Genomic DNA, 26,280 nt, shown 5'->3' with positions numbered 1-26,280 from the left:
TGCTGAAGCTGGTGTTGAAAGGCCTCGATGGCATGCATTACTGCCAGCATTTCCTTTTGGTTTATATGCAGATGTGTTTCCTTTGGAGACCATTGTCCTTGTATACACCTGCCTTCCATGTGCTACCCCCCCCCCCCCATCCAAGGTCTGAGGCGTCTGTGGTCATGGTCTGTGTTATCTGTGGTTTTTTGAATGACATACCTGTGTTTGCCTGGCTTACCGAGGCCCACCATAGGAATTCCTTTTGTAGGCATGGAATGAGCGGTATGGTTGTCTCTAAGTTGTTGCTGTGCTGAGACCATAGGCTTTTTAGGTACCACTGAAGCTTTCTCATGTGTAGTCTTGCTAATGGAACCAGGAAAATGCAGGATGCCATGTAACCCAGGGCCTGTAGGAATCTCCTTGCAGTCATCTGGGTGAGTTTTGCCAAACCTTTGAAATAATGAGTTAACTTCTCTTGCTTGTCTTCTGTTAGGTAAGCCATTTGAGAGGCTGTGTCTAATTTGGCTCCTAAGAACATTATTTGCTGGGATGGCTGAAGTCTTGACTTTTGGAAGATGACTGTGTATCCCAGAGCTTGAAGTAATCGTATGACATAGTCCAAGTTTTTTGTCAACATCAATTTGTCGTCCGCTTGTATGAGGCAGTCGTCCAGGTACGGGTAAATTTGGATCCCCTGGAGCCTGCAATGAGCAATTACTGAAGCCAGGCATTTTGTGAATACTCTGGGCGCAGTAGATAAGCCAAATGGCAATGCTGAGAATTGATAATGCTCTGGCCCTGCAAGAAATCTGAGGTATCTTCTGCAGCTGTGTCTGATAGGGACATGCAGGTATGCCTCCTTGAGGTCCAGAGTAATCAGTCAAGACCCCTTGCCCAGCATGGGAAGGAGTTGCTGTAGAGTCAGCATTTTGAACTTTGGTACTATGAGAAAGGTGTTTAATGCGGACAAATCCAGTATTGGTCTCCATTGAGATTCTTTTCTTGGAATAAGGAACAGTCTTGAGTAAAACCCCTGGCCTTGTTCTTGTTGTGGAACTCTTTCTATTGCTTTCATCCGAGTCAGCAGAGAGATTTGCTTGATAGCCTCTGCCCTCTGGTTTTGTGGTAGGTTTGGCATGCCTTGTTTTCTTGGTAAGGTATGAAAATGGAACCTGTAACCTCGGTCTATAATGTCCAAAATCCATTTGTCCTTTGTCAATCTGTGCCAATTGTCTGCAAACAGAGATAATTTCCCAAGGGAGCTTCTATTTGTTCCCTGGTAGGCGGAAGTAGAGGAAAGTCATTGAGACTGTGGCTGTGGGGCAGGTGAAACCCCTGTGTCACTTCTTTGGTTTGCTGGCTGCCATTGTCGCCCCTGTAAGGACCTCTGTATTGTCCTCTTCCTCGCCACGCCTGTTTTACCCCTTTGAAATTTTTCAGGATTAGGAAAGGACCAGTTTTTGAAGGCCAATTCCTACTGAATCTGGGGTTGAACCTGGAGGAAATCTTTCACCGCCTGAACTGATTTTGCTTTTTCCTCGATGGACTTTAACACATCCTTAGCATTAGCACCAAAAAGCTTGTTCTTTTCCAAAGGTGCATCCAGAAGTTTTGCCTTTACATGATCTGGTAGAGGTTGATCTTTTAACCATGCATGTCTACGAATGACTGCCCCTGTCATAGCTGCCCTACATGAAGCTTCCAGTGCATCATATCCACACTGCAGGAAGTGATTGCTTACTTGCTGAGAGTTATGTACAGCTTTCCTGCAAAGACTTCCTGTCTAAAGGATCAGGAGAGGCCAAAGTTTTCTGTAAATCTTCTAACAGGAAATCCTGATATTGTAACATATGAAAAAGGCAATTCAAAGCTCTCATAGATAAAGTAGTGGAGGTGTAAACCTTTTTACCCCATCTCTAATGACCTAGCTTCCCTGTTGGAGGGCAAAGGATTTTTAGAGGTGGAAGCTGAAACACCTTTAGGTCCCTGAGAAATAGTTTCCAAATCAGCAGTATGGGCCTTGAATAAATGGGAATGTGTTTCTGGGACCCTGTAATACCTGTCTGGCTTGGCTGGAGCAGGAGGAAGAGAATCAGGGGTAGCACTAGAGTCAGAATATAAATCATCCAAAACATCAAGCACAGGAGGAATAGCTAAGGGCCTGTGCTGGGGCTTTTTAAGGAAAGTTCGAAGGCGCTTTCTGGAATCAGAATATTCCTGGCCTTGTCACTTGAAATGTTCCCTCATGGTATGCAGAACTTCCCCAAAAGAAATATCCTCAGGAGGGGAGGCCGAGGGGATGGAATCCTCTGCATCTGAGTCCTCATAGGTCTGGAAGAGCTCTTCCTGGCCATCTGAGTGGACAGAGTCCTCAGAATCTTCATCTGAAGGAATAGGGTCAGAGGGTTCAACCCAGGGCCTTTTATCAGAAGGAGGCTGGGATCCTCTCTCAGGATGGGCCTGTGAACCTCTAATCATAGAAATTAAGTCAGCAGCCATAGTCATGATTTGTGTCTCTGGAGTAGGCTGAGGTAAGGCTTTAGCAGTAAGATGCTTGGTCTTGCTGGCTGCCTTAGCCCTAGTGTAGGCCTTAATAGACATGGCCATAGGAGGCCTGGTAGCTCCACGTGCAGGAGTGACCTTATCTACAGCAATGGTCTCGGGCATTTCCTCGGTTTCGGTATCCGGAGGAAAATCAATAACTGGCGGAGTGATACCCGGAATCGGAGTAGTCGGTAATGCGGTGTCTTCGGTTCGGAGTGGTGGAATAACCGTCTCAGGGGGAACCGGAGCACTCGCGGTAGGTTTTGGTGTGGAGTCGGTGGTAGACGCGGGCCGAGGATGTTGGTCCCGGTCTTTTCGTTTCTTGGGAGTTTGCGATGTCGGAAGTTCCTACGGCATTGTATAAGCAAATTTTTCGCCGAAAAAATCTTCAGCGAACTCCGCCCGGCGCCTGAGAGTGCGCTTGTTGAAGCGAGCACAGGCTACACAGGCCGAGACGTCGTGGTCTGGGCCAAGGCAAGGAAGACAGTAAGAGTGGAAATCCTTATGAGGTATTTGTTTACCACAAGAAAGACAATTGTTAACTTTTTCAGTAATTTCTGACATCGGCTGAGGCAAGAAAAGGTCCCCAACGGGGTACTTAGCTTTTTTGATGACTTTGGAATCGTAGAATACAGGAGCTGACCGACTGGCACTTGAGAACTGCTTCTGCTTCAGACACCGCGCGGCAAGAAAGACTGGGGAAAATGGCGTCGGCTGATGCTTATGTACTCCAGCCGCTCTGACGTCGGAGAGAAATGCGACATCAGCCGACGTCGGACCCAGACTTTGGAATCCGGCCGACCAAGGGCTGCCTGAGGCAGGACAACCCATATGTTATGACTGCAGTTGCATTCTTGAAGGACATCTGAGACACTGATGTTGTCCTAATTACTTGCTAAACAGGGAGTAATTGGTAAAGTGGGTATGATTTGAGAGTTACTACGAAATATAAAAATTACTTTAAAAGGAATAGCTAGTGAATGAGATACAATGAAGAAAACTTGAACAACACACTACAAACAATTAATAACAGTAATGACCAGCCTCATATGCAAAGCTATAGAAAAACTTTTCATGGAACTAATCAGGACATAGGGAACCTCCAAACTCTGGAATTGTCTAAGTTTGAATCGTCAAAGGCAGGTCATGCTTACTGAATCTAGTGGATTTTTTTCAAAAGGTCACCAATGCAATGGATGAAAGCAAAATGGTACACACAGCATACCTCAACCTGGCCAAAGGTTTCGACAATTCCCCACTCAGGCATAGTAGAAAAGCTAAATAAACTGGAACTAAACCTTACATCACCTCCTGGCTTGCCAAATGGCTCACAGAGAGGATGCAGATAATCAAAACAGTGGATGTTACCTCCACAAAGAGGTCAGCCACCAGTCAAGCACACCCCCCCCTGGTTCTGTGCTGTGACCTCTCCTGTTTGGCATCTACTTTTCTGAAGTAAACAATAATAAAGGGCTCTGGCTAACTACGTTTGCAGACGACTGCAAGCTAAAGACATGCCACTGAATCCCCAAATGACTTAGCCCTCCTGCAAGAAGGTTTGACCCAAATACATAACTGGTGCCAAACTCATGGACTGAAACCAAATGCCAAAAAAGCATTACTGTATAATTTGGGAAGTCATCTACCTCAGGAAACTGCTACATTGACAGCACAACCCTAAGAGTTGACACAGTTTGGGATTTGAATGCTGTAAGCGAGTAAGCACCGTGATGGACATCTTAAAATGCAGTCTGCCAGAATATCCAGGGCTCATGGAACCAGTGTTGCACTGCCTTGATCAGAATACTAGTCAAAATGAAAATAGCTTAAACTAGCTATAGGCAAGCTACTCATGGCCATACTTGTGCAACAATATCGTTTCTAACGGACAACAAAACTAATAGTATTAGTCCAGAGTTTAATTCCATTGCTTCTTGCATAAAATAGTAAAAAACAACATAACACTGTAAGTGAGATTGTATGTTTGAGAATTAAAATGTAAAATATACAACAAACCTTAAAACTAAAAAGAATGTATGAAAAGCCACTTAGCTTTCAGTAAAATCCACATTTTATTAATACAGTTTGGTATTTGAGAACCTACATGGACAGTGACCTAACTTTTGACCAATATGTGTCCACTGTTGTACAAACTTTCTTTAATACTGAATGCTTAAAACAAAGGGATTGTGTCCAGATCTAGGGAAGTCACTGTCCCCCTTTACTCAGCCCTCACAGGCCAGTCATTGAATACAATTGCCACCTTTGGTAAGCATCTGTCCAGATACATGCAACAACTGGAATGCATACAGTGATACCTTAACAAAAGGATAAAAGTCTTAAACCACATGTCTTGCATGGACAGACTCAAAGCCCTGTCACTGTACTCTGTATCTTACTAAGAGGTGACATGTCTGGCATAAAAGGCATCCTCTGAACTATTACTGGTGGACTTAATGCACATCAGTAAATCAAATGGAATCAGAAATACTTGGCCTAGGGATCTAAACATCTTCTACATCATCAATAGAATAGTTTGGAAGGACAGGTGCATCTTGGAAAGGATACCACTGCTATAGAACAGACTCTTCATCCAGAAAAAACAAAGTTCACCCCTGTCAATATTCAAGAGCAACACAAATCTATGGATGGGAAACAAAAAAATTATCCCAGGATTGCTCCCTGTACTACTAATGGACAGAGGCAGCACTTAAATGCTTTGTACCACGCATGGGTCCCCTTCAAATTATGTATGGTATGATCTCAGTTATTCTCATTAGGGGTACTATACAATTACTGACCATGAGATGGGTAAAGAAAATCTATAGCCAAATAGGATAGATTATTTTGAGCAGAAAAAGAGAAATAGGCTAGCCTTAAAATGGCCTGCTAGGGCAGCTATCCTAGTACTTATTATGAATCCTATGAACCTATAACAGAAAGAGAAGCAATAGGAATTATTCACAGGAGTTGACAAGGGTCAATGCATTGCTGAAAAAGGGGATCTCACAGAAAAAAAAGGGGAACAGCAAGCGCAGAATGTTAAAGGAAAAAGAGGGAGTATTTGGACAACATACATGGCTATTAAAAAGGCTGCTGTGAAGTACTTTTGAGAACTCTAGAAAGTAAAAACTTTCAGCACATAAATAAAGCCATTGCAAAAAAAAAAAAAAAAAGTGATTCATACAGTCAGGGATATAGCCCATGTGGTAATAAAGAAAAGTTATTTGTAGATTATATTTTGTAAGCACCAAAAACAGAAAGGGAATTACTGTGTTATGGAACACTTTCATGGAGTTTCAAGTCTTTTCAGGATATAAAATAAATGAAGCAATATAGCCCCTATACATGAACAGAGTCAAAGGTTCCCATAATAATGGAGACACAAAGTATTTATGTGCACGAGTTAAAAAGGATTATTTTATGACAGTGTAATGATATTGGTGGCAAAAAAGAGAAACTCCAGGAAAATGGAAATCAAAATTTAATCTATTTGCAACAGATGCATTGAATATTGTAAATGAGACAAAAAGGTCTGAACTTGGGATCTTTAAAAGCGGAAGAAAATTTCATAAAATAAACAGATAACTGGGAATAATACATGCATAATAATGTTCAAGAAGAGTAGTGAGATTTAAGGGAAGGCAGGAATTCAGTAATTTATATAATGTTACTGTGGATAGTAATTGTTGAAAGAAACATGCACACCAGACCCAGACACACACACAGCGCGCACAGCACACAGAGAGAGAGTGTGCTCTACAAGTGGATGAAACGTCAGCAGTGACAGCACAAAACCAAGAGGCTCAGACTACACTATACTAACCTCAAAGCATGCAAAATGAAAATCAAGTGTTTCTTCAGGGTGGGCAAGTCCTCATGCATCCCCCACGCCCCATGTTAATAGTACATATTAACTAAGAAATCACACAATCCCTGGAGAAAGGGTAAATTATCCCTACCCAGGGATTGCCAATTTCTCACACTTGTCAGCCACCTGTTTGTGTTGACAAACAGGAGTTGACTTTTGAAAGTTTCGCTAAAAATACTACAACCCATATGAGCACGCACACAAGCACTGAGAAAAGAAAATAATGGAAACTTTTACGGTTTGTTTTCTTTTCTATTAATGCATGTAAACATGTTGCAATCTTAAAATGTCACTGTTACAACAGCAGGTACTGCCAGCTATGCCAGAAGTAGGGCAGTGGATTTGTAACCTATGCCAGAACAGCTAGCTGGAATTTTGTAAATTATATCTCATTTGTATATCAAACTTATATGTACAGATGCTTGCGCTGAAAATGTATTCATGTGGTTTGCTTCTGTTAAAATTTTATCAACAGTGCACCCTGCTGTAGGGAAAAGAAATGTACATGCATTATTGCAACTGTTTAAATGTATACATTGTAACAGCATATATTGGAACTGAAGAGGTTAATCTTAATCCACTCGACTTTGCAAAATATCCTTGAAATTAAATTACTTTATGGGTTAAGCCATAAAGATGTCATCCCACAGTTTTGAAGGTGGCAGAAACACAAAATTTGTGCTAGAGAATAAGTTGTAGCTCCTGTAAGAAGAGTGCAATGATTTTACGGTTTTATGACTTCAAGCAGCTGCGCCACATCTGAGCAATGCTCTATCTGTGTGTATTGTAGCACACAGGTACTAAACCCTAGTAGCTTCTAGAAATGGGAGACAGTTTGAGAAACAAAGTCAGATGACTAGAGGAGTGTGATGTCATTCAGTACAGAAATAATGTTTTAATATTATAGGAGAGAGACGTCTCATGGGCAAGTCTGTTCTTGGAAACCTGACTAGAAAGACCTTCACCCACATTATCTTGCCTTGCTCTATTCAGTAAATAGGAACAATAATTCTTTTGGTCAATCAGGAATAGATACTGAAACTAGCCAAATACTGTTTTTCTATAACAGTGTGTACCTTTCAATATGTGTTATTTTAATACTTCCTGTGACTGAAACTTGGATGTTTACTGGAAATAGATATGTAGTATTTACATGTACTTTTATTATATGTTCATAAGCAGGAACTAGGCTATCGGCCCAAGGGTCTAAGTAAGCCTAGCCAACAAGGTTCCCTGGCTTATGCCACCCAAGAAAGTTAATTTCCTGTGCCCCTGTTGAGCAGAGCCACACAAGTGATCCCTGGGGTGAATTTCCTATTTCCCATCCACTCATCAAGATTTTTCTTGAAGAGTGCTAATGAGGAACTTTGCTTGACATAGATGGGTAGCCTGTTCCAGAGTATGGGAAGTCTCTAGGACAGTAATCTATCACTCCAGCATGTCTTGTTTATTGTGGTGACAAGGTTTAGGTCCCTAGAGGGTGTAGCTCAGAGGGATTGGGATTTCTTTAGGTGTAGCATGTCCAACAGCTCTGGGTTTGACATAGCTTTATATGTTAGGCAGAAATCACCTCGGAGTAGGTGACATGCTATGGAGTAAAGTATTATTATATATATTTAAACAACTCATTGTGGCTGGTCCTTTTTGGAAAATATTTAAGCTTTGAGAGTATTTGCATATATTTATTTGGTGACAGCTCTGGCCACTCCTGAAGCCTCTGTTTGGTCAACATTACCATTTGTATTAATATTAACTTCAATCAGTATAACTGGATCCCCTCTTAAGAGCCTTGTAGTATCGGACTGGTAGTAGTGAAACTACCTTATAGTCTTGACAGAGGGTGGCATAGCTAGTAAACATGGTTTACCACCGCATAACCGAACACACGAAGTCTAACCCAACAATTATCGATTCCTGTAACTGAATTTGTGCATGTCGAACGGTCGGAATGTTGCAAAACCAGCAAATGCGACATTTTTGACCGCTCGACATCTAAAATGAGTGCGTGTTTGCGATTCGATACAGTTACGTTCAGCAATGTGCATATTTGCCACACTCCTTTCGGTCATCAGGGCTCGACCATCCGTCCATCGGTTATACAGTGGTAAACCAGTAAATCTGTGTCAGTCTTAACCAGGTGTATGTGTGTGTGTGTGTGTGTGTGTGTGTGTGTGTATATACATGTGTCTGTCAGCCACTTGGAGTAGGGAAATGCAGCACTGGTTTCACAGAGAGGGTGTTGGAAGACTTGGCTTGGACATTCGGCTGAGGACCTAACCCTACAGCTGTGCCAGTGGGGAGTTTTATTAGGGATCTGGAGGGAGACAGAGATACCCAGACTTCGGGCTTGGTGTGTGCCCTGTGTGCTCTTAAGGGAAACTGTGCTTGATGCACAGAGGTCTGTACTTGGAAATACTGAGTACATCCATTTGTATTCCAAGTGAGCATTCAGGCTCCTTGAGTACTGCACCAGCGTGCGGGCATCACAGTGATTATTTAATAAAGTTTAAAAATAGAAATTTCTGACAAGGCACAACAGCCACGAAACAAAACATAGAGGACTGTAGAAACCTGGGGGGGCGGGGGTCTCTCCAATGGACCATCCCAGCAGATGGCTGTAGGGAGACATGGTCTTGCCGTCCTTACCTATTCAGAAATATGGGGCTCTGGGTCCTCAGAGACTGTTTTCCCCAAACACAGTAAGAAAAAAACAGCTGTTTGAAGGCATGTTGGCTGGAGTGAGTCCCAATGAGCACACAATAGCCAAAGAGGCTGGAAAACAGACAATGAGGCTTGCATTTGCACTGATAAAGGATCCACAGGGACAGGAGGCCTGAGAAGGATCTGGAGATGGCATTAGTCAAATCTTTCCCAAGGATAAGCACCCCTGCACCTGTGAAGATGGATATCACATGATAACATTTCTTGATGCTGAAGGCCTATCCTACCAGCAATGGCACAGGCGGCCTTGACAGATTCTGCTCAACCTAGGCCATGTAGTCTTAATGGACAAATAAGGAATGTCCAGAACAGACCGGGGTACAATGGTCGGCTTTCATGGGTGCAGGCTAATCACTGTTAAGCACCTCCAATATGAAGGGTGTGGAGACTGGTGGTGACACCCTAGTTCACCCCCACCAAGTTGGCTGCTGGGGATGCAGCTCTCAAGAGTTCCCTCATCACCGAACAAAGAGGTCCATGGAAGTAAACTGAACTGCTTGCTAGTAAAGGAAAATATATTTAGTGATATGTGGAATCTGTGAGGGTGTCTCAGGGACAAACTTAACTCAATGTGGATGAGATCAACGTCTGCCCTTTGTACTACTTGACTTCCCAGGGTGCTCTAGTATCAAGTGAGGGACCTTCCCAACAATTCCCTCATAAAGCACATTCAATTACCTCTATTTTATGAGAGACAAGGAAAGCTGAAATGGTTTACCTCCTGTGTCTCTAAGTTGCTGGAATTGAAAGGCACAACATATCAATCACAAGATCAGTACAAGCATTACAGAAGGTGTCATATAATGGCCAAAGCAGAACGGCGTAGAATGTCAACACAAAACCCTCAAATCCTATACACGAGTAATGAATTAGTGTATAATGGAGACTGGAAGGGGCCAGAAGTCAGCAATGGTACAACTACTGCCTCACGAAATATTATAAACCAAACTGAATCCACTTAGACAAGAGAGAAAATGTGAAAGAATGACAGACACATCAAATGACATGCATTTTTCTCAATAAGATTCCAAAAAAATATTTAATACTTAAGTCTATTTTCAGTGGAAAAAAATGACTTGCCTATAGCTGATTAGCTTCCGTGCTCTAGTGGACCGCCTTTCTGTAGCTGGGGATTTCTTAGAACTTTTTTTCTTTTCTTCCGGTGGTGCTTCAACTTCAGGCTCCTGTTAAAAAAAAGATTTAAAAAAAATGAACGGACTAAGACTTACACATTTTCCAAATGACTGATTCTCACTAGAACCCATTATTTATTCATCTTTACATAACCTTCTCACCAAATGAATGGGGCTAATTTGACCGTACCTTTCTTTTGGTCAGCAGTTAATGGCAAATATTAAATATTTACTTCCTGAAAATTACTCATGTCCACGACTCCTGCATGTTAAAGCAATCATGATGTAAAAAGCACTGTAACACTGTAATGTAAACAATGTTTCAAACAGGACAAAAAATGCTTATTACAGCAACACCCAAAATTCATTAGCAGACAATCAAAAAAAACATCTGGAAGTCCATAAATACATTGCTTAATCCTGGAAAATCAACCCAGCCATCCCATCCCCAACCAACAGCTCCCAAAGCACTACTTCAAAGTCCAACTCAGTACAGTTTTGTACCTACCATAAATGTAGATGTTCGAGTGTATACCCTGCTACAGTCATCACACTTGGGTAATCCTGTCATCAGGCGGTCCTGCAGTCGGCCTGAATTCCAAAGTCTTGGTCCGGCGTTGGTTGCTGTCGCTTCTTCCCTGACGTCAGTGCGCCAGGGATAAACAAGAGGCATCCAACGCCATTTTCTTCAGTTTTTCTTGCCCCAGATGTCAGGTGCCTCCCAAAAGGTGGTGAGGAGATAGTACCAATAATAAAAGTTTATCAGAACCAAAACATCCCTCCAGCTATAAGCAAATACACCACAAAGGTTGTATCAGATTTTAAGGTATTGAGAGGTTTTAATTAAGTCAGAGGGGATGGAGGGAGGGTAACCTGGACTGCAGCAGGGTATACATTCACACATCTACATTTATGGTAGGTACAAAACTGTACTATTTTCATCGTGTTACCCTGCTGCAGTCATCACACTTGGGTAGAATCCCAAAGCTAAGGATGGGAGGTAGAATCAAACATGGTTAGAGGAGGCTAGAAGGCCCTGCAAAAAGTACAGTTTTGTACCTACCATAAATGTAGATGTCCGATAGGTATGCATCTGCAGTCATCACATATGGGTTGTCCTGCCTCAGGCAGCCCTTCGGTCGGCCGGATTCCAAAGTCTGGGTCTGGCCACGGCTGATGTCGCACTTTCCCCGACGTCAGAGCGTCTGGGGTATAAAAGCATCAGCCGACGCCATCTTCCTCAGTTTTTCTTGCCCCAGATGCCAGGTGCCCTCTAGGAAGGCTAAATTTGGATAAATGCAATAAAATTCCAAACATTTGCAAAAAAATATATATATACGTGTATATACAAACAAATACACCATAATAGATTCCCCCAGCTAGCTAAAAAAGGGGTAAGCACCCTAGGAATACCACAGAGGGGTAGGAGGGTGGGTAAACCTGACTGCAGATGCATACCTATCGGACATCTACATTTATGGTAGGTACAAAACTGTACTATGTCCTTCAAGGATGCATCTGCAGTCATCACATATGGGTAGAATACCATAGCCAAACTGGGGGAGGAGGTACTAAGTGAAGGATGGTGTAGTTAAGATACCCTGCAGGACTGCCGTAGCAAAACCTGCTCTGGATCTGGAGTATAAAGGCAAATTGTAATGCTTGGCAAATGTATGCACGGAGCTCCATGTAGCAGCTTCTAAAATGTCTTTGGTAGCCACCCCTCTTAGGAAGGCTGTGGTGGTGGCTGTGGCTCTCGTGGAATGAGGTCTAATGTTAGCTGGCACAGTCTTTCCATGAAAGGAGTAACAAAAACGAATGCAATTTCCTATCCATTTCGAAATTGTCTGTTTGGAAATTGCTTTTCCTTGTAGCCCAGCAGCATATGCTACAAACAACTGGTCAGTCTTTCTGTAACTTTTAGTTCTGTCCAAGTAGTAGCATAGTTGCCTGTGTATGTCCAGGGTGTGCAGAAGTCTCTCCCCTTTATTTTGAGGCTGTGGGAAGAATGTAGGCAAATGAATAGCTTGGTTCAAAGATACCCTGGATACCACCTTTGGCATGAATGTAGGATTGGTCCTCAAAGAAACTCTGTCCTGATGAAAGATAAGGAATGGCTGCACCGCCATTAAAGCTTGTAGCTCAGATACTCTTCTTGCTGAGGTTATGGCCAGAAGGAAGGCAGTTTTCCAAGACAAAAACTGTACATCTGCCGATGCTGCTGGTTCAAAGGGAGGAAGCGTTAGTTTTTCCAACACGAAGTTCAGGTCCCAAGTAGGTAGAGGTGGTTTCATTGGAGGATCAATGTTTTTGATTCCCCTTAGAAACTGTCTTAGTAGAGGGTGAGAGAAGACAGGTGGATTTAGATTGTATTCTGCTGAGATTGCTGAGGCATGTATCTTGATGGAAGAGTAAGACAGGCCACTGTGGGACAATTCTGCCAAATTTTCCAGTATATATGCCATATTCATCACAGTCACATCTAGGACCTTTGCTGTGTTCCAGGTGTGAAATCTTTTCCATTTTGCTGTATATGCCTTCCTTGTGGAAGGTCGGCGAGCTTCCATAATAATATCCTTCACTCTCTGGGATAGGTTATCCTGAGGAGGAGTCATGGTATTCTCCAGGCAGTTAGCTGCAAGGTTTTCAGGTTGGAGTGTAGAGTCCAGAAATTGTGCTGCGTCATTAGGAGTGGCCATAGGGGAAGAGGCCATGGTTTTGTCTGTGACAAACTCTTTAACAGTGGGTACCAGTGCTGTCTTGGCCAGTTTGGGGCTATCAGGATTACTCTGGGCTGCTCTATCCTGATCTTCAGTAGGACCTTGGTCATTAGTGGAAGAGGTGGGAAAGCATACACTGTTAGAGCTTTCCAGCTGAAAGAGAGAGCGTCCACCTTCCATGCTTGTGGGTGGTATGTCCTTGAGCAGAATTTCTTCAGTTGATGATTTAGGGGGGAAGCGAACAGATCTATTTCCGGCCTTCCCCATGATTGTGTGATTTGTAAGAAGATGTCTGGGTGTAGCATCCATTCGTGTGCATCCATGGTAGTTCTGCTTAAGCTGTCTGCCAGTGTATTGTCTTTCCCTGGCACGAATTGGGACTGTAGCTGTATGTTGAGTTTCAATGCCAGTTTCCATAGGTTCATTGTCAGTCCGCAAAGAGGGTAGGAATGGGTGCCTCCTTGCTTGTTTATGTACCACATAACTGTGGTGTTGTCTGTCCTTATGAGCAGGTGGCCTTGCTGAAGGAAAGGTTTGAAGGCCTCGATTGCGTGTACCACTGCCAGCAATTCCTTTTGGTTTATGTGCATGTGCAGCTCTCTTAGTGACCATAGCCCTTGTATACATCTGTCCTCCATGTGCGCTCCCCAACCTTGGTCTGAAGCGTCCGTGGTGATGGTTTGATTGGCTCTTGGCTTGCTGAAGGGCAGCCCGCTGTTCGACCGGCAGGCTTGAGCCCACCACAGGAATTCCTTTTGAAGGCAAGGAATGAGTGGGATCAGAGCTTCTAAGCTGTGACTGTGCTGAGTCCATAAACTTCTTAGGTACCATTGTAATTTCCTCATATGAAGCCTTGCTTGTGGAATCAGAAGAATGCAAGATGCCATGTAACCCAGGGCCTGCAGGAGTTTTCTTGCAGTCATCTGAGTTTGTCTTGTGAGATTCTGAAAGTAAACTTGTAGCTGTTCTTGTTTTTCTTCTGTGAGAAAAGCCATCTGGGTGGTTGTGTCTAGATCCGCACCCAGAAAAGTTATTCTTTGGGATGGAACCAGTCTTGATTTGTGGATGTTGACTGTATATCCCAAGGCCTGTAACAGGTGGATGGCATAGTCCAAGTCCTTTAACAAAGTTTGCTTGCTGTCCGCTTGTATTAGGCAGTCGTCCAGATAAGGGTAGATTTGAATCCCCTGAAGTCTGCAGTGTGCAATTACTGATGCCAGGCATTTCGTGAATACTCTGGGCGCAGTAGATAAGCCAAAGGGCAATGCTGAGAATTGATAATGCTCTGACCCTGCAAGAAATCTGAGGTGTCTTCTGCAGCTTTGTCAAATAGGGACATGCAGGTATGCCTCCTTGAGGTCTAGAGTCACCAGCCAAGACTCCTTGCCCAGCATGGGAAGGAGTTGCTGTAGAGTCAGCATTTTGAATTTTGGCACAATGAGGTATGTGTTCAGTGCGGACAAGTCGAGAATAGGCCTCCACTGATTTTCTTTTCTTGGAACAAGGAATAATCTTGAGTAAAATCCCTGGCCTTGTTCTGAAAGAGGTACCTTTTCTATGGCTTTCATTTCCATTAAGTTGGTAATTTGCTTCAAAGCCTCTGCCCTCTGATTTGGTGGCAGGTTTGGCATGTCTTTTCTTTTTGGCAATGAGTGGAAATGGAACCTGTATCCTTTGTCTATTATTTGCAGTGTCCATGTGTCCCCTGTAATGCTGTGCCAATTTTTTGAGAATAAAGAAAGCTTTCCGCCCAAAGGTGCTTCTAATTGAGCCCTGGTCGGCGGAGTCAAAATAAAGTCATTGAGTCTGTCCTGGTGTAGCAGTTGTAGTTCCTGCACTATCTCTCTGGTTGGGAGGCTGCCACTGACGGCCACTGTAGGAGCCTCTAGCTTGCCCTCTACCTCTAGTATGTCTATTTCTGCCTCTGAGATCTGTCTGAGTCCGGAAAGGACCAATTCTTAGTAGGCCAATTTCTGCTGAATCTCGGTGGTTGGACTTGCAGAAAGTCTTTAACTGTTTGCACAGATTTTGCCTTTTCTTCAAATTTCTTTAAAACCTCTTGAGCCGTGGAACCAAATAATTTTTGCTTTTCCATAGGAGCATCCAAAAGCTTAGCTTTAACATGGTCTGGCAGAGATTGTTCCTTCAGCCAGACATGCCTACGTATAACTGCACCTGTCATAGCAGATCTACATGAAGCTTCCAATGCATCATAACCACACTGTAAGAAATGGTTACTAACCTGCTGGGAGTTATGCACCAGATCCTGAAGGGATTTACGATCAAGGGGTTCAGAAGAGGACAGTTTCTTATGCAATTCATCTAGTAAATACTCTTGATACTGTATCATATGGAATTGACTGTTTAATGCCCTCATGGAAAGAGTTGCCGAAGTATACACTTTCTTACCCCATCTCTCTAATGCTCTGGACTCCCTTTCAGAGGGTAGAGGATTTTTAGCAGTGGCAGCTGCAACCCCTTTAGGGCCCTGGGAAATAGTTTCTGGATCAGCAGAGTGGGCCTTGTACAGGTGAAAATGTGAATCCGGGACCCTGTAGTACCTATCAGGTTTGGCAGGAGCCGGAGGGAGACAGTCAGGGGCAGTACAAGCATCTGAATAGACATCATCAATTACATTCAAAACAGGAGGTATAGCTAAGGGCCTGTGCTGAGGTAAATGTAAAAAGGTCCTTAATCTCTTTCTGGAATCAGAGAATTCCTGACCCTGCCATTGAAAATGTTCTCTCATAGTGTGTAATGTTTCTCCAAATGAAAACTCTTCAGGAGGGGAGGCCGAGGGAATGGATTCTTCAGCATCAGAATCCTCGTAGGCCAAATAAGCCTCCTCCTGGTGGTCTGACAGAGCAGAGCCATCCGTGGACTCATCTGAGGACTGTGGATCAGAGGGCTCAACCCTGGGCCTTTTGTCCGGAGGTGGTTGAGAGCCCCTGTCCGGATGAGGTTGGGAGCCTCTAATTAATGAAATCAGATCCTCTGCTAGGGTAAGAATCTGAGAGCTAGAAGAAGGTCTCTGAGAGGAAACTTTGGGAGGCAAAGCCTTAGAAAGTTTAGCAGCCTTAGCCCTAGAGAAGGCCTTAATGGACATGGAAGCAGGGGGTCTGGCTGCACCACGTGCAGGAGTAGACTTATCTACAGTAATGGTGTCGGAAGGTTCGTGGACACCGGTTTCAGTAGGTAATTCAATGACCGACTCGGCCGGGGCCTCCAGGGCCGAGGTAGTCAGTTGTGTGGTTTCGGTAGTAGGAAGAGCCAAGGACTCGGTTTCAGCCGAGACCGAGACACTCGCGGTAGGCCTGACCGAGGTTTCAGACGAAACCGCGGCCCGCGTGTGTCGGTCCTTGTCCTTCCGTTTTTTTACTAAATGTGAAGTCGGAGTCTCCGATGGCATTTTATAAGCAAAACTAGCCCCAAAAAACTCCTCTGCAAACTCCGACCGACGTCTAAGAGTTCGTCGGTTGAAGGAAGCACAGGCTGAACAGGCCGAGACGTCGTGGTCTGGGCCTAGGCAGGGGAGGCAGTAAGAGTGGAAATCCTTATGAGGTATTTGTTTCCCACAGGTTAAACAATTATTAACTTTATCTGACATCGGCTGAGGCAAGAAAGAGTCCCCAATGGGGTACTTAGCTTTTTCAAAGTCTTCGGTAGCTGAATCACAGGAGCTGACCGACCGGCACTTACGAACTGCTTTCTGCTTCGGGCACCACGCGGCAAGAAAGACTGAGGAAGATGGAATTGGCTGATGCTTTTATACTCCAGACGCTCTGACGTCGGGGAAAGTGCGACATCAGCCGAGGCCAGACCCAGACGTTGGAATCCGGCCGACCGAAGGGCTGCCTGAGGCAGGACAACCCATATGTGATGACTGCAGATGCATCTTTGAAGGACATCTGCAGTGGTGAAGCCAGCTCTAGCCTTAGAGTAAAGTGGTAAGTGATAGTGTTTGGTGAAGGTGTGTACTGAACTCCAAGTTGCAGCTTTCAGAATATCCTTGGTTGGGACCCCCCTGAGGAAGGTTGTAGATGTAGCTGCTGCCCTGGTAGAGTGGGGCCTTATGCTAGCAGGGACTGGTTTTCCATGGTGGGTGTAGCAAAAACGTATGCAATGTCCTATCCATTTGGAAATGGTCAGTTTTGAGATTGCCTTTCCTTGAGATGCTGTAGCATAGGATACAAAAAGCTGGTCAGATTTTCTGAAAACCTTAGTTTTATCCAAGTAGTAACGTAGCTGCCTGTGAATGTCCAAGAAATGCAGGAGTCTTTCTCCTTTGTTCTGTGGATTTGGAAAGAAGGTGGGTAAATGGATGGTTTGATTTAGAGCCGCACTGGATACCACCATAGGCATAAAAGAGGGGTTAGTTCGTAGGGAAACTCTGTCTTGATGGAAAATGAGGAAAGGCTCTACTGCCATTAGTGCCTGAAGCTCTGAGACTCTTCTGGCTGAAGTAATTGCTAGCAGCCGGGCAGTCTTCCATGATATAAACTTTAAGTCAGCTGAGAAAGCTGGTTCAAAAGGAGGTAGCGTAAGTTTTTCCAGAACAAAATTGAGGTCCCAAGTTGGTGTTGGTACTCTCCTAGGAGGCTTAATGTTTTTGGCCCCTCTGAGAAACTGCCTTAGAAGTGGATGTGAAAATAAGGGAGGATCCATGTTGTAGTGAGCTGAAATAGCCAAGGCGTGGATTTTAATAGATGAAAAAGAAAGGCCTTTGTGCAACATCTCAGTTAAATATTGTAGAATCTGAGGTATGTCCGGCTGAAGGGTATTTTGGCCTTTAGCTTGGTTCCAGGAGCAAAACCTTTTCCATTTGTCTGAGTAGGCTTTCCTGGTGCTGGGCCTCCTGGCTCCCAGAATAACCTCCATAACAGCTTGAGAAAGAGGAGCTGGCTGGTTGCTTAGGTGATTTGGCATGCAGACAAATTTAAGGTTTTGAGCTGGCTGTGTAGGATCTGACTGTCTTGCTGTGTGAGCAGATGAGTAATTTGTGGTAAAATCCATGGTGGGCCCTGATCCATATTCCTTAATAGTGGGTACCAGTGCTGGCGTGGCCAGTCTGAGGCAATGAGTATCATTCGGGGTCTCTCCATCCTGACTTTCAGCAGCACCATTGCGAGAAGGGGCAATGGAGGGAAAGCATATACTGTCAGCATTTTCCAACTGAATGAGAGTGCATCCACCTTCCAAGCTTGATGGTGAAACGTCCTTGTGCAAAATTTTGTTAGCTGACAGACCTGTTTGCCAGCCCCCAAAACTATGTCTGGGTGCCCCCATTTTTGAGTTATCATTGCAAATACTTGTGAATCCAGTTTCCACTCGTGGGGATCCATGATGTTTCTGCTTAGGTCATCTGCCAATGTGTTCTTTTTTCCTGGCAGGAATTGAGCTTGTAATTGAACGTGGTAAGTCAGTGTTGTGTTCCACAAGGTCATTGTTTGCCTGCATAGAGGGTAGGAGTGTGTACCCCCTTGTTTGTTTATGTACCACATTACTGTGGTGTTGTCTGCCCTTATTGTAAGCTGTCCTGGATGTAAGAGGTCCTTGAAGGCTGTCAGGGCATTCTGTACAGCTAGCATTTATTTTTGATTGATGTGCAGATTCCTTTGATCTGCAGTCCATATGCCTTGAATGCACCGTCCTGCCATGTGTGCCCCCCAGGCATAGTCCGATGCATCTGTTGTCATAGTTTGCCTGGCTGGGGGTAAGGTGAAAGGCTGACCCTTGTTGAGGTGACATGTCTGTGACCACCATAGAAACTCCTGTTGAAGGCAGGGAATGAGAGGTATCATTGTTTCCAAGCTGTGGCTGTGTTGAGTCCATACGCTTTTTAGGTACCATTGTAATTTCCTCATATGCAGTTTTGCAAATGGTATTAGTAGTATGCAAGATGCCATGAAGCCCAAGGCCTGCAGAATTTTTCTTGCAGGGAGTTGGGTCTTTGTTGCCATTGTTTTGAAGTATTGAGTTAGTTGTAGTTGTTTGTCTGGCGTCAGATAAGCCATCTGGGCCATTGTATTCAAGCTGGCACACAGGAATGTCATATTTTGTGAGGGCACTAGTTTTGATTTCTTTTCGTTTACTGTTTACCCTAGGCAACTTAGAAGGTGTTTTACAAAAGCCAGATGTTGTAAGAGAATGTCCTTGCTTTCTGTTTGAATGAGGCAGTCGTCCAGGTATGGATATATTTGAATTCCTCTTTGTCTGCAGTATGCAATTACTGGTGCCAGGCATTTTGTGAAGACCCTGGGCGCAGTAGATAAGCCAAAGGGCAGTGCAGAGAATTGGTAATGGGTTGAACCTGCAATGAAACAGAGGTATCTTCTGCAATTTTGTCTGATAGGGACATGCAGGTATGCCTCCTTGAGGTCCAACGTTACTAGCCAAGCTTTCTTGCCCAACATGGGAAGAAGCTGCTGTAGTGTTAGCATCTTAAATTTGGGTGCTTGCAAGAAGGTGTTTAGAATTGAAAGGTCCAGAATGGGTCTCCAAGCATTGTCTTTTCTGGGGACTAGAAAGAGCCTTGAGTAAAATCCTTGGCCTTGTTCCTGTGTAGGTACCAGTTGAATGGCTCTCATGTCCATGAGAGCTGTAATTTGTTTTTGTGCCTCTGCCCATTGATTTTGTGGCAGGTTTGGCATTCCTTTTATCCTTGGCAAGGTGTGGAAATGGAATCTGTATTCTTGTGAGATAATGTCTAGGGCCCATTTGTCCTTTGTGACGATGCGCCAGTTGTCTGCAAAAAGTGCTAATTTTCCTCCCAAGGGAGCTGCCAAGAGAGTTTTGCTTGGCAGCTTGAGGTGTAAGTCATTGTGTTTGCCTTCTAGTACTTTGGGACCTGTCTTCTCCTCCCTTCTGTGTTGCAGTGCCCCATTGGCGAGGTTTGTAAGGGATTTGTGCTTGTCCTCTGCCCCTTGGGCGCCTGTATTTACCCCTCTGTGGTGTTGTCAGAAGCTGGAAAGGACCAATTTTTTGTTGGCCAATTTCTGCTGAAGCGTGGGGGCTGTACCTGTAAGAAATCTTTGACTGTCTGCATAGATTTTGCCTTATCCTCCATTTTCTTTAAAACCTCTCCTGCTTTAACCCCAAATAAGACATCCTGCTGTAAGGGTGCATCTAGTAACTTTACTTTAACATGATCAGGCAGAGTTTGTTCCTTTAACCAAACATGCCTAAGTATAACAGACCCAGTAACAGCTGCTCTACAGGAAGCTTCCAAGGAATCAAATCCACACTGTAAAGTATGTTTGCCCACCTGTTCAGCTGCATGCAACAGATCCTGCATTTCCTTGAATTCAGACTGTTGAGGGTGCGTGCCCATCTTTTGTTTCATTTGAGACATTAGGAATTGCTGGTATTTAAGCATGCAAAATTGACAATTTAGTGCTCTCATAGCTAGAGTAGCTGAGATGTAAACCTTCTTCCCCCACCTATCTAGTGCTCTGGAGTCCCTTTCAGATGGTACAGGATTTTTAGCCATAGAAGCCTTAGCCCCTTTAGGACCATGGGAGATCGTCTCTGGATCAGCAACAGGGCTTTTGTAAAGGAATTTGTGTGAGTCAGGCACTCTATAGTCCCTATCTGGTTTGGCTGGAGCAGGAGGCAGAGAATCTGGATTTAGACTAGATTCTAAGTAAACATCATCCACAATGTCTAAAACTGGGGGGATAGCAAGTGGTCTGTGCTGGGGGAGAAAAAGAAACTCTCGGAGCCTTTACTTTGAGTCGTAGTAGTCCTGACCTTCCCAGTGGAAATGTTCCCTCATGGTATGTAAGGTTTCCCCAAGGGAATAATCTTTAGGGAGAAAAGCTGAGGGAATGGAATCTTCAGCATCAGAATCTTCATAAGGGGGAAAGGAGTAATCCTGTTCCTCAGAGGAGCCTGAGGAAATAGACACTTTATCAGAGGAGGCATAATCCTCCTCTTGTCTAGGCCTTTTGTCAGGGGGGAACGGGGGACCCCTGATTAAAGAAATCAAATCTTCAGCCATTTTAAGCATCTGTTTCTTAGACATGGGGCCCTGAACTGGAGACTGAAGTGCAGTCTTTTTAGGTTTTAGAGGAGTCTTAAGCTTAGCATAAGATTTTATGGTGAGAGTAGTCGGTCTGAAGACACCTTCTGAAACCGAAGGTGTTTCTACAGCACCGGCTTCTCCTTCTGCAATGTTGTCGGTAGGGCCCAAAGAAAATGGCTGCGTCGGCCTAGAACTCTCTGCTAGAGAATCCGAAGCGGTCTGGGGTTCCAATTCTGCGGTAGCCAGGGCTGCGTAGGCGCCTCACTGAAAACTGGAGAACCGGCGACGGGCCGAGCCGAGGCCTCGGAGTCTGGCTTGGATCTAGGCTGCCTGTCTTTATCTTTGCATTTTTTATGCACGCCGGTAGTTGGTTGCTCCGACGGCATAGTGTAATTAAATTTCCTACCGAAGTAGTGTCGTGCGAAATCAAAGCGTCGCTTTATAGTTCGCTTATTGAACCTAGCACAAAACCAACAACTAGTGACGCTGTGGTCTGGGCCTAGGCAAGGTATACATCAGGCCGACTGTGGGACCGCCTGACGACAGGATAACCCAAGTGTGATGACTGCAGCAGGGTAACACGATGAACATCTTCCCTCCAACAAAACAAAACTACTACAAATCCAGCCATCCCACTACAGTCACTTAAGCCACAATCCACTGCCCCGACCAAATTCCATCTGTATACCTCAAACTCAAGGCAGGCAGCCTTGCATATCCTGTCTTGATTCTGATAAACTGCTCTAACCAAGAAAAATAAGCCCCCATCTTATGGGAAAAAAATCCTATACAAAATCTCTCCACAAAAGCAACTCATCAACCAAGCACACAAATTATAGACCAATCGCTATTCTTTCGTCCTCATCTAAAATCTTGGAAAGATGTATTCACTTTCAATTTACTACATATACATTAGTTCTCAAACTTCTCTCTCCGTCACAGCATGGTTTCAGACAATCACAGTACAACCACTACCCTTCTAAGTTTCATAGATATAAATCAAAACAGCAATTCAGGTTTTCTAATCTCAGCCCTATTTCTGGATATATTCAAGGTATTTGAAACAGTCAATTATCAATTTCTCCTAACTAAATTCTCTTCCTATGGGCTATTACCCTTCCCCACTTAATTGGTTTCTTAGTTACCTCACCAACAGATTCGAAGCAGTGAAATGGCAAGAAAATGCCTTCATCTTCTTTCCTATATCAGTTGGAGTCCCACAAGGTTCCATCCTGGGACCACCTCTGTTTTATTCAATAACCTGAACAGAATCACCAAAGAGGCCACCCCCAGTACAATACACTGATGACTCAAACTCTAATATGTGCTACTAGGACAGTAGCCGTGCTCCAAACATACACCAAGAAATCCTTCTCCTCCACAGAAAGCCTGGCTCAACTCAACTCCTCCTGAATCCATAAAAATTAAACTGCTGCTGTTCACCCCAACTCACTCTCCTCCCATAAAAATACCTTTACTATACTGTCATCCAGCACAGAACTTGCATCCCACACCAAACTACAAGGTGTGACTATAGATGACCACCTGACTTTGACCTCTACATTCAGTAAGCCATAAAGAAAACACACCAAAAGGTATGCTGATTCTATAGAGTAAACACTACCTTAGTGACTCAGCTAGACAAAACGTAGCCACGTCTTCTCTAGTCCCTACCTAATAATGCCTCTTCTATCCTAGTCCATCTCAACTCCTCTCTATCATCCAAACTAAAACAATGATACAATAAAGTAGTCAAATCTGAAACCAACCGACAATACAGATCACATCCCTGACTCCCTCAAATGACTAAACTGACTCAAACAAAATAATTCTCTATTGCACTCACAACTAACAACAACCTTAAAACTATTGAACAAACCTGAAAAATTCCTTATCTCTCCACTCCATCATTCAACCTTTCAATATTAACAGACCTCTCTTCTCCACTGACAAATGACTACTCTCCTTAACTACATCTAACAATGCAAGATACCCACTGTAATTCACGCTGCATTACTAACAGCTGGAATACCACGACACTGTAATTCATGCGGCATTACTAATAGCTGGAATACCATGCCACTGTAATTCACGCTGCAGTACTAACAGCTGGAATACCACGACACTGTAATTCATGCGGCATTACTAATAGCTGGAATACCATGCCACTGTAATTCACGCTGCAGTACTAACAGCTGGAATACCACGCCACTGTAATTCACGCTGCATTACTAATAGCTGGAATACCATGCCACTGTAATTCACGCTGCAGTACTAACAGCTGGAATACCACACCACTGTAATTCACGCTGCATTACTAACAGCTGGAATATCACATCACTGTAATTCATGCGGCATTACTAACAGCTGGAATACCACACCACTGTAATTCATGCTTCATTACTAACAGCTGGAATATAACGCCACTAATTCACGCTGCATTACTAATAGCTGGAATACCACACCACTGTAATTCATGCTGCATTACTAACAGCTGGAATATCACGCCACTGTAATTCATGCTGCATTACTAATAGCTGGAATACCACGTCACTGTAATTCACGCTGTATTACTAACAGCTGGAATACCACGCCACTGTAATTCATGCTGCATTACTAACAGCTGGAATACCACACCACTCCACTTAAGAACAGTCTGCAGCCTGAAAGACTTTAAATGTCAGCTGAAGCAACACCTGATAGATAAATGGCTCTGCACCACCCCTGGATAAACTAGTACTAAAACAGCTAAATGAATTTGTGCCATAACTCTGCTGCACAAAAGTTAACGTACTGTTTTCACAATTATACTCTCCTTTACTATCTTATCTCCTTTACGTTCCTTGCGTCTCCTCCCCTTCTTCCTTTCTTTGTGCAACAATCTTAACTTTGTATAGTCTATATTTTCAAAAAGTCTTTATAGTAACAAACATTCTTGCGTAAAACTGGACAATCTGTGCATACTGATCATGGTGCACTGCATATACCTCCCTGTATTAAAATATATATTCGTTCCTTGTAAGTATTATTTTTAATTGAAACGGTTTGCAAATGATGCTACTACTGCCAGAGATGTCTGAATAACTGTTACTCATGAATGAAACAGTCTATAAATGATGAAATAATGCAAATGATGTCCATGTTTTCTGTATAATGGAGCTTTTCTTTCCTGGCCTCATCTGAAAAACAGTACTGCTCAGTCAGACTTTCCTGGTAAATAAACGTCAATAAATACAACAAAACTATGATACTTGCTTATGAGCCAGTAAAAAATGAAGTCCACGCAAATAGTCGTATAATTTATTTACTTGCATTTGTTTATCGGGAAAGCTTGACTAGAGAAAAAAAAAAACTTTTCAGCAGATGCCCAGGAGGAAAATGTCCAAAAAAATACAAAATGCAAGTACAAGGATGCACCACTGAAAAAAATGGAAAAAAAAAGATTAAATACTGCTGCATGATTTATAAAGAATAAAATCTCCATTCAGTATCAACATACAACTTAAAAATAGGCTTTACAGAAGTAGAAAGATGGGAAAACTAAGCTTCTAGGAATTAAGAATGTATAACTTGGCATACTAATCTTCCAGTGGTATACATCTAAAAACACTATATAAAAGAATAGCAGGGAAGTAAATGAAAACAAGTGAAACAAAACATGTCAAACATAACCTTATAACAGAGCAACTAACTTGAGTAAATCTGGGTGTGGAGTGAAGTTGGATGAAGTAGACTGATGCAAAAGACAAGTTTTAAGACTGTGCTGAAGACAGTAAGAAAATACAAGGGGGTATTGACAAAGAACTACAATGGATAAACGAAAGGTGTTTTAAGAGTAATACTTCCAGAGTTGTTCTAAGCCGAAAGACGCAACAACAACTTCCAGAGTTGTTCTACTACTGGGCAGTCCAAAGAGGGGAAGGAACAGTGGGGCTGTGTGATCTGGAGCGGACAACTGCAAATATGTAAAACATAATGAGGAATGGCCCTTGTGAAAATAAGGCTCAAGGACAAAAGAGGATTATTGTAGTAGATGTGGCTGACAGTCATGTGCATTAATGAATAGCTGAGTGGCTTAAAACAATCACAAGCAAAATATGAACTATGAGGAGACATGAAATGAACTAGGGGATTGTGTGTACTCAGAGCCAAGATGTTTCCAGGTGTAGCCGGAGAGGAGTTTTACACTTTAGGTTTTCTGTGAAAATGGTAGAAAAGGAATGTTGTTCCACGTTTTGAATGCAGATTGAGTAAACATCTTCACCAGGTATGTTGAGATTTAGTGGAGAGTACAAGGAATTTATCTTTGGAATGAAGGACTTTATTTGAAAAGTATAACTCAAGAAGGCTTTATTTACTTTTATCAAAATACACACAAACAAGAAAACTACTAAACACTTGTCAAACTAGCCCTTACGACCCTGTTAAACCCCACTTAAAACTGCAACTTCCTCTAAGATTTCCCTCCTTAAAATTGCTCTTTACCCTCCTCTCTCTTCAACCCTCAATGAGGCTAGGTGCTGCCCGCAGCCGACCTCATTCTGCAACAAAATGTTGTTTGTTTACCACCCTTTCAATAAGGAATCATCTCTTTATTGAAGTTTATAACATCCACTGAGACTTTGCCTCTTATTTATATGTATTAAATGGAAGATCCTCCATTTTTAAAATATATAAACACTTACAAGACATGAAGACTTCTGTTATCTTCCCCTATTCATCTTACCCAAATGGATACATACCTGAGGCACAACAGATCTTTCTTACCTCTGACCTCTTAACCCATGAGACCGCTCTGATACTTGTCAATGCAGCTCCTCCAAGAAAAGAAAATACAGCTGTGTAAGAACTTATCATAAAAGCTGATGTCCTACTGACCACTGCTGCATTGCTCCAATATTTATGGGTTATCCTGCCAAGGGTAACCTGACATCCCAATGGAGTACTAAAGCAAAAACCTTTCTTAATGCTTCAAACATCCGGAGTATGACCTCAGCCTGAAACAGCTCTGGGAGGGCTACAGATATGGAGACAGCCCTCTTGGAACACTCAGATCAAGATATGGCACAAAGAAAAGTGAGAGAACTCTAGCCTCGCTTGGCCACAACTAAGGCAAAAACTGGACAAATGGAAGACTGCTAAATAGATGTTAAGGATTGGGGCATAAGAATATTTACATTTTGCATGTACTACGGAGAAGGTGAAGGGCTCTAAATGTCCAGCTTTCAATAAATGTCTGTCAGCCAATGAATGGATTGCCAAAAGACACTAGCCTGACAGTGTCCA

General features: G+C 43.3%; 1 protein-coding gene across 1 annotated transcript in view; it reads right to left on the bottom strand.

The window, feature by feature from the left end:
• RSF1 (remodeling and spacing factor 1) overlaps window positions 1-26,280 on the bottom strand; it is an 801,570-nt gene that overhangs the window by 422,170 nt on the left and 353,120 nt on the right. Inside the window, exon 4 of the mRNA XM_044073343.1 lies at window positions 10,199-10,302. Coding sequence (XP_043929278.1) covers window positions 10,199-10,302 — 104 coding nt within the window. The remainder of the gene's footprint in view (window positions 1-10,198; window positions 10,303-26,280) is intronic.

The sequence above is a fragment of the Protopterus annectens genome, chromosome 5.part1 (genome assembly GCF_019279795.1).
Source record: "Protopterus annectens isolate FY-2018-M chromosome 5.part1, PAN1.0, whole genome shotgun sequence".
Taxonomy (NCBI): Eukaryota; Metazoa; Chordata; order Ceratodontiformes; family Protopteridae; genus Protopterus; species Protopterus annectens.
This window is presented reverse-complemented; position numbering and strand designations above follow the sequence as displayed.